Genomic DNA, 15940 nt, shown 5'->3' with positions numbered 1-15940 from the left:
AATTCCATTACATTGACAAAGTATGAATAATTTCATCGTGGCGTTTGGACTTTTAATGAAAACGTTAAGCACCAAATCAAATTTAACTGCCCCGTTTATTCAGATTTAATGCGAAGCATTCCACAGCGGCGGCAGGATAGTGAAGATAACCATCAATCTCCTTGGTATTCAAATGCCTAAATCGTAAAAAGAAATAATCATCAACAATTCTACAAAACATTTCTTTCGGAGACCAACAAAAATTTCCTACTACATGGTGGAGGCTGCAACTGAGTATAATTTTACATTTTGTAGTAAATGAGGTTGTTCATCAAGTTTGAGGGCCGAACAGCAACAGGATTTGCTTCCCAAATATGAAGGCAATGCAACCACCATATATGACCAACCAGGGAACCATGACAGACCAGTAAATAACGCTAGATTAAATTTTAAGCTTTGACCAGCTTCCTAAGCATCCTGTCATGCTTCAGCATGGAGCTCACACTCTCGACAACCAAGACAGTCTGCAAAAGTGCAAGCGATCATGTTATGTCAAGAAAATATCGGACATAATCCACGACATATCTAACAGTTTGATATCTTCTGGTGAAAGTTGTCAAAACAATATCAGCACTGTATGCCATCTACTCTACATCTTTTAGTTACAGCTTAAAGGACCAAACACCATTTAGTAAAATCAGATGATTGAGATGAAGAGATTTGATAAGCAGCAACATCATGGTACCTGCAAGCATGCATAAGCAAGACCAGTGGCAAAGTAGAAATTAGCATTTCCAGTACCCTGTTAAGATTTCAATGACCATCAGTGATATAACGAAATAGAAAGAACTTGTACGGTGAACAATAAGAGAAAGAGAAAGTGAGAGAGAGAGAGAGAGAGAGAGAGAGAGAGAGAAAGACAGAGACCCTCCAAATCCACAGGTTGTGCATAACAGGGCTGAGAAGAGAGACCCCAATGTATCCACAAAACAGAAAGAAAGAGAAATGCATATCTGCATGCAAACTTAACTGTCATTACATGTCAAGTTTCAAGTCAGGACTAAGGAGATGCTGAATATGAACATTACCTGCTAACTCATTGCAAAAAAGTGCTAAAAGACCCAAGTAAAGAGCTGAGTCACCCACCTCCATAGTTGAACAAGGTGAAAAAGTAAAGTCAATATTCAAATGAATGAAATATAATAACACACACACATGAAATTACTCCTAAATTTCAGCTTGAACATTTGAGTAATATGAAGAAGAAGAAAAAAAGCGAATAAAAAAATTGAGGAATTAGATACAAAAATACATTGTGTCTTTTCACATAATAAAAACTCACTAACACCAATTGTTAGAAAAATGAACTTTCCCCCTTCCACCAGTATTTGTGCCTCCCTCAATATCCAAGATTTTCTAAACCAGGGCAAGAACAAGACCTCAGGGCTCTCTATACTGCATTTGTTTTATAATATATATACTTGCACGAAATCATGTCTAGGATTTAGCCGATTTGATCAAGCTGAAGAATGTTAGATAAAGTTGGTAAGAGGTATTGAACCACTATTCCTAGATTTAGAACTATGCCCAAGCTAATCCTTAGTAGCAAGGTTCATCTTACCAGTCCGTACCAGTGCATCGATTGACTATCGGTATGATATGTACCGTGGCATACTGATGTACCATATGTCGGTATAGTAGAGCATACCAACATTACGGTAAAATTACCAAAAAATAGCTTCAAAATTTTCTAAAAATTAGAAAAAAAATTAGATTAGGATTTTTAAGTTAAAAATAAATATAAATTTAGTATATTTTAGCATAAATAATCTAAATTAGAATAGAATAGTAATAGCATATATTTTTTTCGGGCTTTGAGGAGTAGCTTTGTGATACGTTCCAGATCATTCTTTTGTTATTGAATTATCTACAAAGAAATGATTTGAATTATTAGATTATTTTTTAAACAACTTAAACTTTAAGATTCAAATGAATCAAGTAATCAATCGATAGATATACCTGGTTCTACGACCAAAAAGAATGACGGGACTCCACGGGCGATGGATTAGGGTCATCAACCCTATGTATCTGTATATCAATTTGATATGTTTGTCGAACCTAATCCCGAAATTGAACTCATTACATAATATACTGATACACCATCTGTCATTGATGCATCAATGTAGTGATGGTCGTAGTCTGATCGCCTTGAACCACGTGTCTGAGGCAGCTCTTGAGGCAAGAACAATGGTGATATATATTGGTGCGGAGCATGAAGAATGTCAAAACTTCTACTTTCGCAACTAATATGCTACTCTATATCATAAGATCGATCACCGTACTGTTTCTTAGAGAAGAATGACCAACTATCACCGTATTGTTAATGATCGTAAGATTCTCCCTAATATGATAAGCTTCGCTCTGTGTCTACGTCGTGTGGGCTATGTTGCATCTGCTTAAAATCATCCACTATCTTTTCCTTCCCTTTCTATGTATAAACTTGACCAGTTCTTCGTCGAGCGCCATAATCTAAAATCTTGGGTGGCATATGTAAAATATTGCTCCTCGATTTATGCACTACCCTCAAATTATGTAGACAAGACCATCGACTCCCCAACATCGCTGCTATCATCAGTCGAGGCACTACTATCCGTGTCGTTGCCATATCTCTGGATCGAGCAAGTTGTTGAATGCGATTAAGGTGTCATGTTGCTCGACTCAATTATTTCCAATAATGCGACTGATGCTACAGCCTTCCCCTTTGCCTTTGCCTTTGCATGTTGGGCGGAGGGCTGTGACGGTTGAGTGTCCTAAGTTTCTTGAGCAGTTTGACTTGATGTTGTTCGGCTCCTTCCATCACATTGATCGACAGGGATCTTCCTCCTGCTGAGGATACACTTCCTCTTCTATTGTCGCGGTGATAAAACGTAAAGGACATAGAGGATCTCCCACCTTATCAAGCAAAGGATCTGATGAAGATATGAGAATGAGAGAGAGATCTGAGTGAAAAAGAGTTTGAAAGAGTTAAAGAGATTGAGAGAGTTAAATGAGTTAAAAGAGGGGAGAGGAGAGGGTTTAAAATCTCTTTCCTATGGTTCAAATGGTTAAATTGACTGCATGAAACAAGGCAATCTCAACCCTTGATCAGTAATGGTCAAATTTTGATCGTTACTAACCAAATACAAACCTCATATCGCTCGATACGAGGTCATGTAATGTGTATCGCCCGATATAGGACGATCCGTGTACCAGTCCAAAATGGGTTGAACCCTTTCCTATGATTCAAATGGTCAAATTAATTGTTTGAAATAGGGAATCTCAGCCCTTGACCTGTAACAGTTAGATTTAGACTGTTACCGACCAATACAAACCCCGTATCACTTGATACGGTCATGTAATGTGTACTACCCCATATATGGTGCTCCATTTACCGATCCCTTGTCAGACCGGTATGTATCGCTCGTACCGGGTGGTACACCACAATATGGTGAACCTTGCTTGGTAGTCTCATAAACATGAGTTAGTAACAACAAACTCATTAAATCTCACATAAGATTGCCTTTTCAACAATTTGATCATGTATATGTATAGCATGTGAAGGCTTCTTCAGACAGGCAAGGCTGTTAGTACTGCATCAATCCAAACAATTCAGTGCTGAGAGCCAAAGCCATTAGAGGAAAAACAATCAAAGTGGAAAAGAGGTTTACAAATCATTTTGAAGCTATGTTAACTATGCTGATGGTGAGTCTAACACTGCCATTAGACTTCTAGTTAATGGAAGCAATTATAATCACCACAATTGAGTCCTCGTAAATAAGCTACATTTGTTAACACACAGAACAGCCAACTAAATATTGTACACTCCAAATAAATGCAACATTAATCATAAATGTATTACATAATTTTTTTTATTGCCATACTTATGCTATATTATTGATTACCTTTTCGAAAATTCATATAAATATGGTGCATCAGCAGCCAGTATGCAACCAATTTTCAAAATGAAGAATAACTTACCGAGGGATAAGACTTTAGCATTGAAGAGATAGCAATATACACAAACGCAAGGAAGCACGACCGATGTTTCAAACGTATTGCCAGTGGCAAAATCATGAAGAGTATATTGACATGAAAAACTATCAGAAAGAAGTTCCTGAAAAAGTCAAAGACTTCTGCAAAGAAATACCTGCATTCATTTACTACACACATGAGCAAACATGTAATACAAACAAAGTAGGATACACATAATAAAATCTTTAATAAGCTTACCATAAAACACCTATATTTGGTGAAAGATCTTCAACAGTAAGAATAAATCCATACGTTCTGTCAAAAAGAAAAAGAAAAAGAAAAAGAAAATTAAGATCTGAAGAGTGAAGACAACCATATATCAGCTATCTTTTAACAATTTATGCAAAGAGACCATCTACGTGGTAAATAGAAATCAAACCAGATTTATTAATCTCTAAAAATACAGCAGATACGATGGGACTGTCAAAGAAGTGTAAAATTACTTTATTGTTCATTTTCCACCATCTGAATTGGTAGTTTTATTTCAAGAAATTAGGTACATCCCACTAAGGTGATTGACGTAAACATCTGTGATCATTGATCACTTATAAGCTTTAACTTCAAGAGCAGCAAAAAGTCCATCAACCAAGGATAGGCGAAGTGCCCAACAGCATCAGCAAGTTTCTAAGGTGGTTGCAGCACCTCAATGGATGAGATAAGCTTCAAATATATTAGAAAGTAGAATATGGAACATCAAAATTAACTAGACAGCTTTTTTTTTACCTGTATTTCTTTTCTCTAAGAAAACATTTATTACTTTATAATGTGATTTGGAGTAAGAAAGGAACGCCAAATTAGCCAGTTGGTTTTTTCTTTTTCAAGGACACAGCATTGATTACTTTATATACATGGAATGTCACCAACACTGGTGGTATATCTACTTGTATCTTCACCATCCAAGAATTAAAAAAAAAATTGCCTTATACACGAACACAAAACCACCCAAATGCATTTTATTTGGTTTTCAGGTTTATCAAACCTCAATAACAAGAACTTGGTGTGATAGCATTGCCCATTGGGATGAACAGCTCACCTTTGACTTACATATTGTCGGACAGAAGTTTCTGATTAAGGCTCAAATACTAATGAAAAGTCAATGGAGATGCATTTTGGTAAATAAAATACTAATTACAAATTCATTATCGAATTTGGTGAGCAGAATTATTGAGAAAAAATATAGCATTGTTACGTAGTCCAAGCCAAGGTAATAAGTTGTATGTCAGGAAAAAATGTAATGAGAACTGCCTAATGGATTGCGTATCTTACTTCCTGAACATTTCTGACAGGCCCCCAACATCCTTGAGTGATATACTACTCAACAATAAGACATAGCACAACCATATGAATACCCACAATACAAAGTGAAGAACTTGAACCCATGAGAAAGTATGAATTGTATTATCTGTCAGCTTTGATGCTCCAGATTTGTCAGGACTCTGATTTAGAGCACCACTACTGCTTGCATCAGAAGTTTTATGTAGGAACAACTTTGAAGGAGGAGCATCCAGACCATATCCTAATAAAAGAATGACCTGAAATAAAGTTAACCAAGGAAAGAAATGGTGAGATGAATATTTTATTGAGGAAGAAATAGACTGCAGCATAAAACTAATATGTGAACAAAAAACAAATACCGGCACAATCAGGATGATTGGATAAAGAGATAAGTGTGTTGCAAAAACCCATCCAAAGGCTGCCAATGGTGCTATTCCTGTGAAGGGCAGAGTTCTCTAATTTCCAGCAATAAGACTATGGAAATGTTTTTAATTAACCAAACAAGAGCATGATATAACAGCCAAAAGATCAGCAGTTTCAGAGCCCTACGACATTTTCCCATCCATGAGAAATATAACAATGTTTTAGGCATGCATAAAAGCAAATCACAAAATTTGCATGTGCATATTGAAACAAGAAATATATCAATATTGATCAAGCAGTCACTTAAACTACACCAATAAAAAGAATAGGTAGCATAATCCTAATGAAACTACTCAACCAAAATTGGCATTATAATAATCAAGAAAACACAACGATAATGCCTTTTTATACCAAAATGATAGCAAGAGGCAGCAGCTGAAAATTCGAGTTGTCAATTTTATTATAACCGTGTTGACAAATAAAGGATCCTATATATATTATATATACTTACAAATGCAAATATTCAGGATGCTTGAAGTCCACTTGACTAGATAGGAAATCTAGTGGTGACACTAGATTAGTCAGAATATATTTATAAACAACTACTAGTTGATAGTTCAGGTCTGAAGAAAGAGATGATGAGCTTCTAAATACCAAAATAACAAAAGGAGTAATCTAGGTGTGTCAATCAAAAAATAAACAGAGAGACAAACATAAGTTGAGCAAAAAGTACCCACAACCAGGAAAGATCTACAACCACATGGAGTAGGACTGGTGATATGTATAGAACCATGCATAAGTAGTTCAGGGTACACGTAGGGCAAAATGTAGAGTACAGATAAAATATAACCAATAGTCTATCCCTTCGAATAAACCAACAATGATAGAATTCTTGTGGAATATCATAATTCAAATTTAGGCTTAAATGAATTTAGCATCTGTTTCATATATATTATTAAAAGGTATAAAACCTTGTGCAAGCTACTAAATATGCTGTATATAAAAATATGAATATACAACTAATAAGTTGCTCAATGGATGATTGGCATGCTCTGATTATAAAAGAAACATTCACCAAATTGAAGTTTATATCAGGATGTCGGATCTCAAGACCACAATTATTAGGGCATAAAACAGGAATTACGTGAACAAGCTCCATAGATTGCCATGACAACCATTAAATTATCAACTGGTGATGTAGACGATCCCATGCAAGTGACTATCGTTAGTGGATTCCAAAGATATACAAGAGAAGCAAAATCTCCAGGGTTCACAGTTCCTGAAAGTATTAGATAAACAAAATTAGCAAAACTTAGCATTAGCTACTTATTGTGAACATTATAAAAGCTAGAATATATAAAAGCTATAAAATAAGAAATTGGGTTTCCAAGAACATTATAATAACTAGAATATATATTTTGTCTACCATCTGGCATCCAATGGGAGGTATGTATGATTTGAATGAAAAAGTCACTGCTAGATGAAGGCCTAAATATGTGTAGAGCAAACATGCTAGGTAGCAGAATCTAATTTGAGCAGAGTATTCTCTTCATCTCATAGTGTTTGCCCAGTAAAATGAACCTTTTGAATGACAACTCCCCTATTTCCTTTATTCTGTCAATTTGTTTTTTGTGATGTAATTACTTAATTTATACATAAGGCTCGTAAATCTTTCTTCTCATTAACAATTTTCATGCTGCAAGTTCTGAATAAAATTTTACTTGTCCAAGGAAAAGGGAGTATTATAACTACCACTAGTCTATACAAGCATGCTACTCACAAGAAGGATCATGGAGGATAAATTGACAACAATTATAAATCAGGACAGTGAACAAACTGCTCTTGCAGCAACATGACGTTTTAAACGCACCTGAAGCTTCTACCAGCTTCGAGAGGTTCAGAACCTGAAAGCTCTTGTGGCGTGACAACAGAAGCTTCTGACCAGTTGCACGGATAAGTATGGCAGTAATAAAATCTACAACCACAAACATCAAACTGTTTTTGCATTGATAAGCATTAAATATCATACTTTACAATCCAAAAACCACCACAAATAGAGGCTAAATGGAGAAGGGTTCTTAGAGATGTCAAAACAACAACAGTATAGCAGTTTTCAGTTAGATCAAAAGATAAGGAATTATCTGCATGGATCAAACAGTTGAAGAAAATCTATGCTTCAGATCTTAAATAGTAATATTTACATCACAGTTGATGCGACACCTATCTGATTATAAAAAGATAAAGCACATTGCATCTCGATTTTCTAAATCATTCACATGCACAACTTCATGAAGCAATGTTGTTTAATGGCTCCCTGGGTTCATCAAAGTAAAGGTCAGCAAACTCATTATGCCATTGGGTCATACCAGTCTGTGATGAGATAAAAGAAATAGCCAACGCAATTAGTCATGGCAATATGCCACGATAGAAAAGGAAGCAGACTTACAAAAGCACAACACATGAGATTTCATCAAGTTTTGCAGGAATCTATATGGACATATACATAATAATATGAAGTTATTTTAGTTAGTGCCCCAGACAAATTATTACTGGACCAAAATTTATAAAATAAATGAAATGTCACCTGCAATAAAAGTGAGGGGGTCGTCCTTCAACTCTGCAAAAGTGAATTCCAGAAGAAGAATGTTAAAGAAGACTAAATGTCTAGATGTAAATGGTATATCTAAACAAATCATGAGTAAGCCCCATTATTCCTCCAACAAGGAAGAAATGAAACCTACATATCTTCAATCATGTCTGGACGTAAATTGCTTTTTGTATGCTTTCATTTTCTTGTGTAAGTGGGAACATATAAGTTCTAGCTTATTTTGTTTTTAAAAAAGTGAAAAACATTAGTGTTTGGACAATAAAGTTCCATAGGAAAGCTTAACAGCACAGAAGCCACTTATCAAACCAGAATCTATACCTTCTAATAGTCAACTGCCCAAGAAATGATAATAGCAGAGGGGAACCATGGTACATTGAACCTGAAAGAAACAAAGTTGCCAGAGTAAGAGAAATGACAAATAGAGAATATGGACCACATTCTTCCTCATGCCATTAAACCCATGAAGCCTATTCTGTAAAGGGCACTTAAACAGAACATATAACATACTCAGGTAATGACTTAAGTTCAAAATAACAAGCTATGGTGTGACAGCAATTGATTCTAGCACTAAGTGTTTATGACCCCTAAGCGGAGAGACAGAAAAACAGGAGAATCTAGCACACAGCAAGCAGCAAGCTCCAGGTTCCAGCAGAAATCAAATAGCTAATTAAGACGCAAGAAAGATTCAAACAATTATGTGATTTTTAAGCATTCCTTTTGTGGAGTATTTGAAATATGGGAAATTAACACATAGATCTTCATAGTAAATACATTCCCATAAAGAATATAATGGCTTATTACAGCATTTCATGTGGAATATAACTAATAATGATTTACCAGCACATAATAAAATAGATAATTAGATTGATTAATCTCTTGTGCTGACTAAAATACAGAAAAACATCTGAATAGGTTAGCACGATGTTTGCAACATAAGATTATTGATTATAAAATGTCCAATTTAGTGACACTATTAAGGGAGCATCATGAAACACCAGCAACCAGTTAATTCCTGATCATCTTTGGATTACATAGACACTATTCAAGTGGTCATCTATTCTAACATCTGTTGCCCTAGGAGTGACAGAAATCCAGTAAAACTAACCTTTTCTTGGAGGAAAATAAAAAACAGTATTAAAAAACTGTCCTAGAAAATTTTTCTGTCAGATGTAACACATTAATATAGGTGTCAACAGGCATGTCCCTTTGCTTAACATTTGCCAAATGGGATTTTCTCTTCATGTCCTGTGCAAATGATAAGAATGGATAGGGCTCAAGCCTACAAGATTATGATTTGTACTCATAAAACCATACAAACCTAGCTGAATATGATGATATGCTTCTCATGTTAGTAATCATTATCATTCCCTACCTCAACAAAGTCTAGAATGTAAATCATTGTCTTTATCATTAGCAAACAATTTCTGTCAAATAGAAGACTAGCGCAAAAATTTGCTTACTCATGATCCTCATCTTTGTTGTTCCAATAGTCTTATCCATTTTCATAAAAGAAAAAAATCATAACCGTGGCTGTCTGTCTCAGATATGCTCATGACTATGAGTCTTGATGTTGAAGATTGATTAGGCATTAAAAAGTTCAGAGTGGTAAAATCAAGTCCTTCATAAATAAAGAAAAGCATACAAATGCACATTCCGACATTCAGTTTGATTAATCTAAAATATTCCCTAAGGAGCTATCACATGATATTATTTAGCACCTGATGAGATTTTTTATTTTTTTGGTGAACACTATCAAGCGTTCACTCATCCATGAATTGTAAATGCTTCGACCAAGGTTTTCCACTTACATTATCTGCAAAACCCACCAAAGGCAACCTAGGATGACTATTACTGAGTAGTTTGGAACTGATAGGTTCGCCTCTAGTGCTGTTATCAGTATATGCTCTGATCATTCCGCGTCTTCTGCTATAACTCATCGAGTGTACTATGGACAATTAATATGTAAAATTCAGAAACATCAAATTTGATGCGATCCATGTAAAATTTGTTTGCAAAACGTCGAAAGTGACGATGGCACACAATAGAAAGCTCTTATCACTAAAAAACACCAAAATCAACCAATGCTAACTTAAGATTTTAACTTCTTGGAACCAAAAAACCCTAGGAAGGCACCGGAACCTGAGTAGGGCGACATGGACGCCTGCTTGAGCCAGTAACCTTCCGCCACTGTGAGAAAGAAACGAAAATAAGAGAATGTACGCGATGATAGACGAAAGAAAGAAGCAGAAGAAAGAGAGGAAGGGAGATTGGGCTTCATACGGCGGCGGAGGCTGGTGAGAGGGGTGGCGACCTCAGGGCGAGAGCCGAGGTGGAGATCCTTGGGGAAACATAAGAGGAGAAGGAGGCGGAAGGCAATCGCCGCCGCCGCTAGGGTCCAATATCCCCGGATCCCCGCCATAGCTGCTCCTCTGCTCGCGATCGTGGCGAGAGAAACAACAGTAGCGGTCGCCGAGCCGACCCGAACACATACCCATACTGTAAAGCTAACACCTCGGTCCTACCTACTTGGGCTGAGCCGTTGAACTCACAACTCCAACCCGGTCCGACCGATTAAATGGGATCGAATCAGACCGACCATGGTGGTGGTGGTCCATTAACCATAGACCGTGTCATGTGCTTATCACGGGGGCGAAGAACTATCCGGAATAGCCGGGAGAAATCCCAATATATCGGCGATCATAGAACGGTTATATAACAGTGTGTCTCGTGAGTTCTCGCAACATCTGTCTTCGTCGGAGACATTTCCCTGCCCGATGGCGTCCTCCCTCCTATCCGCCGCCAAGACTCTCCTTTCCCCCTCTCAGCCTCGAACTCCTCCTCCTCCTCCTCGCGCTGGCCATTCTTTTCCACTTTGGAGCCTCCATGCCTCGCGGAGGAGCGCGGTCAGAGTCTCCTCCTTGAAATGGGAACCATCCAAGGTCTGGTGCAATGTCTCTTTGCAGTTCCACTAATTCGATACACTTCATCTTCCCGCACCTATTTTCTGGTCGTATTGGATGCAGGTGGCTCCGCAAGCCGATAGGGTCCTCATTCGCCTCGAGGAGCTGCCCGAGGTTGTTATAATCCTACGTTTGTTGTTGTTGCTAATATTTTCTCTGTGATTTAAGGATGCAATTGAGATAACTTATGGGACAAAAAAACGAGGGTTAATGCTGTAGTTTGTGTTTTTCCGATCCCTCTAGTCTATGCAAGTTTTGGTTCATTCTACCGGTCAATTGCACCATCCCCTCTACCCGAATTGCTTTAAATCTGATAGGTAGCTATCGGTCTTCAGATGGGGTTGGTGATAATTTGGCACGTGAGACCTAGACACACAGTATTGTCAGCCCGAGTGGGTTTCTTGGGATCAGCATTTTTTTTTTCGTAAATGTGATTGACTGCTTAGATAATTTAAAATCCATTTACTCCGTGCCTTTGTTGATAGAAATTGAGAAACAATTTTGTTTGTGTTCTTAAAACTGTTCAGGGGCCAAACCATCAAATAAATTGTTTTAGTTGCATAGCAGTTCCCTATTTGAATGTTTCAGCACTTCCATCTTATTGTTTGTCATACTTTGTGATGGGTAATAAAACAGTTTGGGAGATGAAATAACTATTCCTGCTTATGGTGAAATTACCAACTACAATGTTCACTACAATGTTCACTAATCTTTGAGGTGGGATTTGTATATCATAATATATTTTTATTTGAAAAGTAGCAAGAACATAAGTTGCAAAAACTAGTGAGCAAATATGTTTCTGAAAAGAAAAACTTTAGCTACCCAGTTCTTTATTCTTACTGAAAATATCTTTGGAGCAGAAATCTGCTGGTGGAGTTCTACTTCCAAAATCAGCTGTTAAATTTGAGCGCTATATAATGGGCGAGGTAATGGTCAAGTGATGCTGCCATGTCATTTCTGCTAACTGTCAGTCCTTTAATTGTTGTTCTACCTCTTGGAACAGGTACTGTCGGTTGGTTCTGATGTTGCCGAGGTGGAAGCAGGAAAGAAGGTACCATCTCTGAGGTTCATTCCATATAAGATTTTGGACAATGCTTTAACTCATTGGATTACAGGTTTATTTTTATTGCAGTACTAGAAAATATATTTCCCTTTATCACGAAGGTCATTTTAGTTTATGGTGTCTGTCATTCTTGTAACACTTCAGTTTAGTCCCACAATGAAAGTGGGTAAAGATTTAGATTAACTTGTAAGGATGGGTGTATTAACTTGAGCTTAAACATTTTGTGCTAGTGATTTTAACGGATGAGTTATTGATCAGACTGGGTCGCAATGGTCTTATACACACTTCTTATGGCTAAGCCTTCTACGTAAAATCATTGTGTTTTCTTTGTCAGTTTATTGTGGCTATTATAAACTACTTGTTAACTGGACTTCTTTTTCAAAAAGGAAAATTTTCTTCATTGAACAAGAATAGAAACTGCCCTGAAGATCAGAGCATGCGATCTTTATGGGAAACCAAGATTGGAAATTAGAAAGTTAGGAAGCTTTAAAGAAAACCATGGGGTATGAGGGCAAAAAATTAATCTCGATATCCAGTGGGTCATGAATTCATGGGCAGCTCGCAAAGTTGTTTTCTAATTGTGGTTCATTATTTGTAAATCTGGTTCCCTTGTAGTAGTGTTTGGTAGATGAACTAGTCTACGAAGTGGGGATGATCACTAATTTCCTTTCTTTATATGATCTTGCACTGTGTTTATGGTATGAAAATAACATATAAATTTACCTATCATTGGTGCATCTCATGACGACTCATCTGAATACCTTTACTTTTAAATAGCATACCTTATCCATCTAACAGGCAGATATAGTGCAAATTATTCACCTAATTTTATATATCTTGGGTCACTAGATGGGGAGCATCCACATTTGTGATTGTAAGTCAACTATCAAAATGTTGAACGGCATCTCAAATTATACCTGAATCAAAATGCACAAGATGCAGGTAGCAGTTTACAGATATATTGATTAATAGGACTGATTTTGTAAGATGATTTCATGTTCTGGAACTAAAGTATCTAGAGTAACTTATTGCAGTAGTGACAACCGGGTATCAGGTACATGTCTACTGTGTATCTATCAAGTCACTGAGCTGCACCTAACCTTGTTGGAGTTAATGTAGTACGCTTGCATGTGCAAGATCTCTTTTGCTTTAGAAAAGTTTGTCTTCGTTTAAGAAAGTTAAAGTAGTGCTATTGGATACTTTTTATCACATAATATGGCATCATAGGTTTTTCATTTGTTTTCCTTCCTGGAGATTTCTATGGTCGTATGGTGACAATAAAGTTGAGTCTTTATCCTTTTGGTTGGGCTTTCCTGACAATGCTTGGCACTCCTTTATTTTGCAGGTTCTTTTTTCAGATATTAATGCTTATGAGGTATGTGGGATTACTGCAAATAAAGTCATTCAGCAATTGCATATATTGTCATCTTATTTCTGGATATGCATGGATAGCAAACATGGATTTGTGTTACATGTGAACCATGAACTGATAGGCACATGACTAACATGTCTGCTATTTTTATTGTTGCATAAATGGGCTGAATATTTTTCACAGCATGGATAGTTTGCACAGCATAGTTTACTTGAATTGTAATTTCTCCTGATAAGTTGGTGTGCAGGTGGACTTGGGGACAGAAGCTAAGCACTGTTTCTGTAAAGCTGGTGATCTACTAGCTGTTGTTGAGTAGGAGTAGCAAATGAATCCTAGGTGGTCTTTTCTGATGCAAGTCATTTTTTCTTGGCCACTCCGTTGACAGGAACTGATTATGTAGTATGCTCATTTAAATGTAATTTTTGATTTATAACTAAGTATTGGTTAAATGGGTTCAGTCATTTGTCGATTGTTCTGGTTTATGATAAACATATGACTGAAGATCTAGACTGAAAGTGAATGGCTGGAGGTCTATAAGCTGCTGAGGATTATTACGTCTTGGAGATTGATTGTGCACCGAGGGATCAAATGTTTTGTGTCAGTCCTTGAGCCTTCATTTGGTGCTAAAAATCAAGGTTTAAATAAATGCCTAGCAGTAAGTATGATTGTTGGCATGTTAACTGTTCCAACTCTTTGGTCTTCGATATTCCCAGTACAATGTCTGCGGAAGAGCTTTAACGGCATCGTTGCTAATAGTGCAAAATGTAGCACTGGTTGTTCTGCAGTCATATCGGTGTCGTGGTTATGATAATATTGGGTGAATTACCGAGTAAGTCTTATTTTTTAAAGTCTATCTCGGGCGTTCTCTTTTTTTTTTTCGTTCTTTACCGTTTGCAATATCTGCCTCTGATAAAAAAAAATTAGATTACTCGAGTATTTTCGATTGGTGTCTTGGTGGATATGGCATAGACATTCATAACATGCATAAGCCTATTCAAAAATAAGTCTATTAAAAAATAATTTAATTGATGTAGAAATTTTTTTTATTTAATTATTTTTGTTCCTACACCAATGTCTATTTGAAATCTTAATTTTTTGATTTTTTTAGATAATTTTAATCGAGTTTTGAACTTCTTTGTCACTTAACATTTGAATGTACCTATCATGTTATAGTAGGTGTACATTTGAATGTACTTGTAATGTTTTAGTAAAAGTGTCAAAAACGTTACAAGTTTTTTTTTTAACTATTATCACTGATAATATAAATCTTAACCGTAAGTTTTATACATATGGATTGGATCAATATATTATATGGATCGATTCATAGGTGAATGGTAGTATTTCAACTGATTTGTCAAACGAGTATTTCATAGTGTTTTTGATATAATGTTTATATATATATATATATATATATATATATTTGATTTTATTCATACGTTATAAAGAATTCGAAATAAACTTGATAGTCCCATTTTGATTAGCTTATAAACACAGATCATCTAAGTAATCATTTTGAGGGTTTTCGAGTTTAGCAGAGTGATGCAGAGTTTCGATTAGTACAACATCATGAGATACTTATGTAACAATGGGCTTCGGAGTAGTGTTTAGGGTTAGTTCGATGTCTTATTTTGTAATAATATTATATGAACATTTGTAGGGACTTTTGATCGTGATGGATCACCTTGGATCCTTCGTTTCGTGATCATTTAGAGCTTGTAAGATATATGTTTGTAATTTACGCCTATCAAGTATTTACTGAAATTACTGCTTATAAAATCGCGAGTTAAAAGTTTCCTCTAACTCGTCTTCTCTTTTGCAAATCCTGAAAGGATCATAAGAATTTTCGAGGAGTTTGACCATTTATGAATGAACATGTAAGAGTACTACATAACTTAAGTAAAACCAACTAAGTCCGTAACAAATGGTAATTAGAGTGGTACAAGCATACTTATAAACACTTGGTATACAAACGTGAGAGACTTAGCAATGCTACACTGATGACAACTAGCATGCGTAATCGTTTGAGAGAAATGAGCAAAGAGACAAACAAATAAATCCCTTAGAGGAGCGAACGAGCATTTGATATTGGTATTCAAAGGAATGCTCAACCATTTGCGCGAGAGGCACCATAAAGACAAGTAAGTTGGGAAGAACGTGTAGTGTATAAGGTTGGGATCACTAAGTTCTAGCTACGACTCGACTTTGGTAATCAAATTTAACGGTACTCAAGGTAAACAGAGTACTTAGCA

General features: G+C 36.3%; 2 protein-coding genes across 3 annotated transcripts; one reads left to right on the top strand and one right to left on the bottom strand.

Annotated features, from left to right (window-relative positions):
• Window positions 1–140: 140 nt before the first annotated feature.
• Window positions 141–10819, bottom strand: LOC135608716 (uncharacterized). The gene is made up of 14 exons (XM_065101748.1): window positions 10577–10819; window positions 10436–10483; window positions 8615–8675; window positions 8273–8305; window positions 7559–7683; window positions 6833–6967; window positions 5685–5761; window positions 5317–5582; window positions 4249–4305; window positions 3997–4165; window positions 1068–1125; window positions 907–992; window positions 725–781; window positions 141–503 (listed from the first exon to the last, which is right to left on the bottom strand). The coding sequence occupies exons 1-14, from the start codon at window positions 10713–10715 to the stop codon at window positions 429–431; spliced, it is 1386 nt and encodes a 461-aa protein (XP_064957820.1). The 5' UTR covers window positions 10716–10819; the 3' UTR covers window positions 141–428.
• A 190-nt stretch (window positions 10820–11009) lies between these two features.
• LOC135608710 (10 kDa chaperonin 1, chloroplastic-like) lies at window positions 11010–14152 on the top strand. 2 transcript variants are annotated; one of them, XM_065101741.1, is made up of 6 exons: window positions 11010–11235; window positions 11320–11370; window positions 12117–12182; window positions 12260–12307; window positions 13665–13694; window positions 13928–14152. In XM_065101741.1, the coding sequence occupies exons 1-6, from the start codon at window positions 11071–11073 to the stop codon at window positions 13991–13993; spliced, it is 426 nt and encodes a 141-aa protein (XP_064957813.1). In that variant the 5' UTR covers window positions 11010–11070; the 3' UTR covers window positions 13994–14152. The 2 variants fall into 2 exon arrangements, with proteins under 2 accessions (XP_064957813.1, XP_064957809.1); XM_065101737.1 differs by having other exon boundaries at window positions 11011–11235; window positions 13939–14152.
• The last annotated feature ends 1788 nt before the right edge of the window (window positions 14153–15940 follow it).

The sequence above is a fragment of the Musa acuminata genome, chromosome BXJ1-2, assembly GCF_036884655.1.
Source record: "Musa acuminata AAA Group cultivar baxijiao chromosome BXJ1-2, Cavendish_Baxijiao_AAA, whole genome shotgun sequence".
Lineage (NCBI taxonomy): Eukaryota > Viridiplantae > Streptophyta > Magnoliopsida > Zingiberales > Musaceae > Musa > Musa acuminata.
This window is presented reverse-complemented; position numbering and strand designations above follow the sequence as displayed.